The 1,729-nt window shown below is 44.8% G+C and overlaps 1 protein-coding gene across 1 annotated transcript; it reads right to left on the bottom strand.

The window, feature by feature from the left end:
• Positions 1-1,006: 1,006 nt before the first annotated feature.
• Positions 1,007-1,462, bottom strand: LOC132601713 (uncharacterized). Its single transcript, XM_060314782.1, has one exon. It carries the CDS (start codon positions 1,460-1,462, stop codon positions 1,007-1,009), a length of 456 nt encoding a protein of 151 aa, XP_060170765.1.
• Positions 1,463-1,729: the final 267 nt, after the last annotated feature.

The following is a 1,729-nucleotide window of genomic DNA, read 5'->3' as shown; positions in this document are numbered from 1 at the left end:
AGAAATGGTGGAAGTTACGAAATCTGCCATATATATGTAAAAATGCCTATTTATGATTTTTTTTTAAATTAATTCGAAGTGAGCCTGGTCGGGCCCCCGGTGGGCCAGAACTCGGGCTGTTGGTGGGCCTGGCTGCCGGGCTAAATGGCATGTCTTGCCTAGCCCCCTAATTTTTTCCACTAGCCCAACCCATCGCCTTCTTACCGAGTTGGGGGGCCGGGCCGGATATGGGCTGGGTTAGGTGGGTCGGTCCCGGGCCAACCCGGCCCAATTGACAGGCTTACCAGTAGGTATGGAGTTGCTTCTGTGAAAGTTCTGGCCGTGCCACCCTTTGTAAAGCATAAGGCAACTGCTCGTGCCACCCTTTGTAATTGTATGTCATTTTCCTCAATATCCTTTTGATATTCTTGTTCGCTGCTTCTACGGCTCCGTTCATTTGTGGCCAGTAGGCTATCGAGTTTTGGTGAGTGACCTTGAATTGTTCACAAATATCTTTCATCATATGTCTATTTAGGTTGTCCCCATTGTTAGTTATGATGGACTCGGGTATGCCGTATTGACATATGATATTTGTTTCGCACAAAATCGGCTACCACTTTCTTTGTCACTGACTTGTGTGATGTTGCTTCTACTCATTTGGTGAAGTAGTCAATGGCGACTAAAATAAATCGATGCCCGTTTGAGGCTGCGGGTTCGATGGGTCCAATGACGTCCATGCCCTAGGCAACGAAAGGGCACGGTGAGCTCATAGCTTTAAGCTCACTTGGAGGAACCTTGATTAAATCACCGTGGATTTGGCATTGATGGCATCTTTGCACATATTTGCAGTAATCACTTTCTATGGTCATTCAATAATATCCCACTGATTTTTTTTGCTAGTACAAATTCGTTCATATGGGGTCCACATGTCCCAACATGTACTTTCTCTAGAAGTTTGGTGGCTTCGCCGGCATCTACACATCGAACTAGACCCAAATCCGGCGTTCGTTTGTACAACATTTCTTTGTTAAGGAAGAAACCATTTACCATTCTTCTGATGGTCTTCTTTTGTCCACTTGTGACTCCTTCGGGGTATTCCCATTTCTCTAAGTATGTCATTGTACCACGGCTTTCCATCTGGCTCTGCTTCTACGTGGAAATAATGGGCATGCTCTTCTTTTAAGCTTATTTTTAGTGGGTCAATGTGACTACTTTCAGGATGTTGGATCATTGACGTTATTGTGGCAAGCGTGTTAGCAAACTCGTTCTGAGCTCTTGGAGTATGTCGGAACTCAATCTTTCTGAATTTCTTGCACAGTCTTTGTGCCAAGTTCACGTATGTCAAGATTTTTTCATTTTTGGTGTCCCATTTGCCTTGTACTTGGTGAATTAGTAGGTCGGAATCTCCAATGACCAGCAGTTCATCGATGTCCATATCCAGTGCCATTCTGAGGCCTAGAATATAGGTCTCATATTCAGCCATGTTATTGGTACATCAGAACTTGAGTTTCGCGACCATGTGGTAATGTTGCCCATTTTCTGATATTAGAACTACTCCTATTCCAGAGCCTTTGTAGTTAACTGCTCCATCAAAGAACAATTTCCAGCCTGTGTATGGTTCCATTGCTTCCTCTTCTATGGCCAATACCCCTTCTCTGGGAAATGAGTGCGGAGGGGTTCGAGCTCTTCATCCACATGACTTTCAGCTAGCAGGTCGGCCAAGGCTTGTCCTTTAACGACTTTTTGTGCT

This window comes from Lycium barbarum, chromosome 7, assembly GCF_019175385.1.
Source record: "Lycium barbarum isolate Lr01 chromosome 7, ASM1917538v2, whole genome shotgun sequence".
NCBI lineage: Eukaryota > Viridiplantae > Streptophyta > Magnoliopsida > Solanales > Solanaceae > Lycium > Lycium barbarum.
Note: the sequence above shows the minus strand (reverse complement) of the source record. Positions and strands in the feature narration are given on the sequence as shown.

What these genes read in the sequence shown, in the direction of transcription:
- LOC132601713 (XM_060314782.1), bottom strand. Translation starts at nt 1,462, where the DNA reads ATGGCTGAATATGAGACCTATATTCTAGGCCTCAGAATGGCACTGGAT.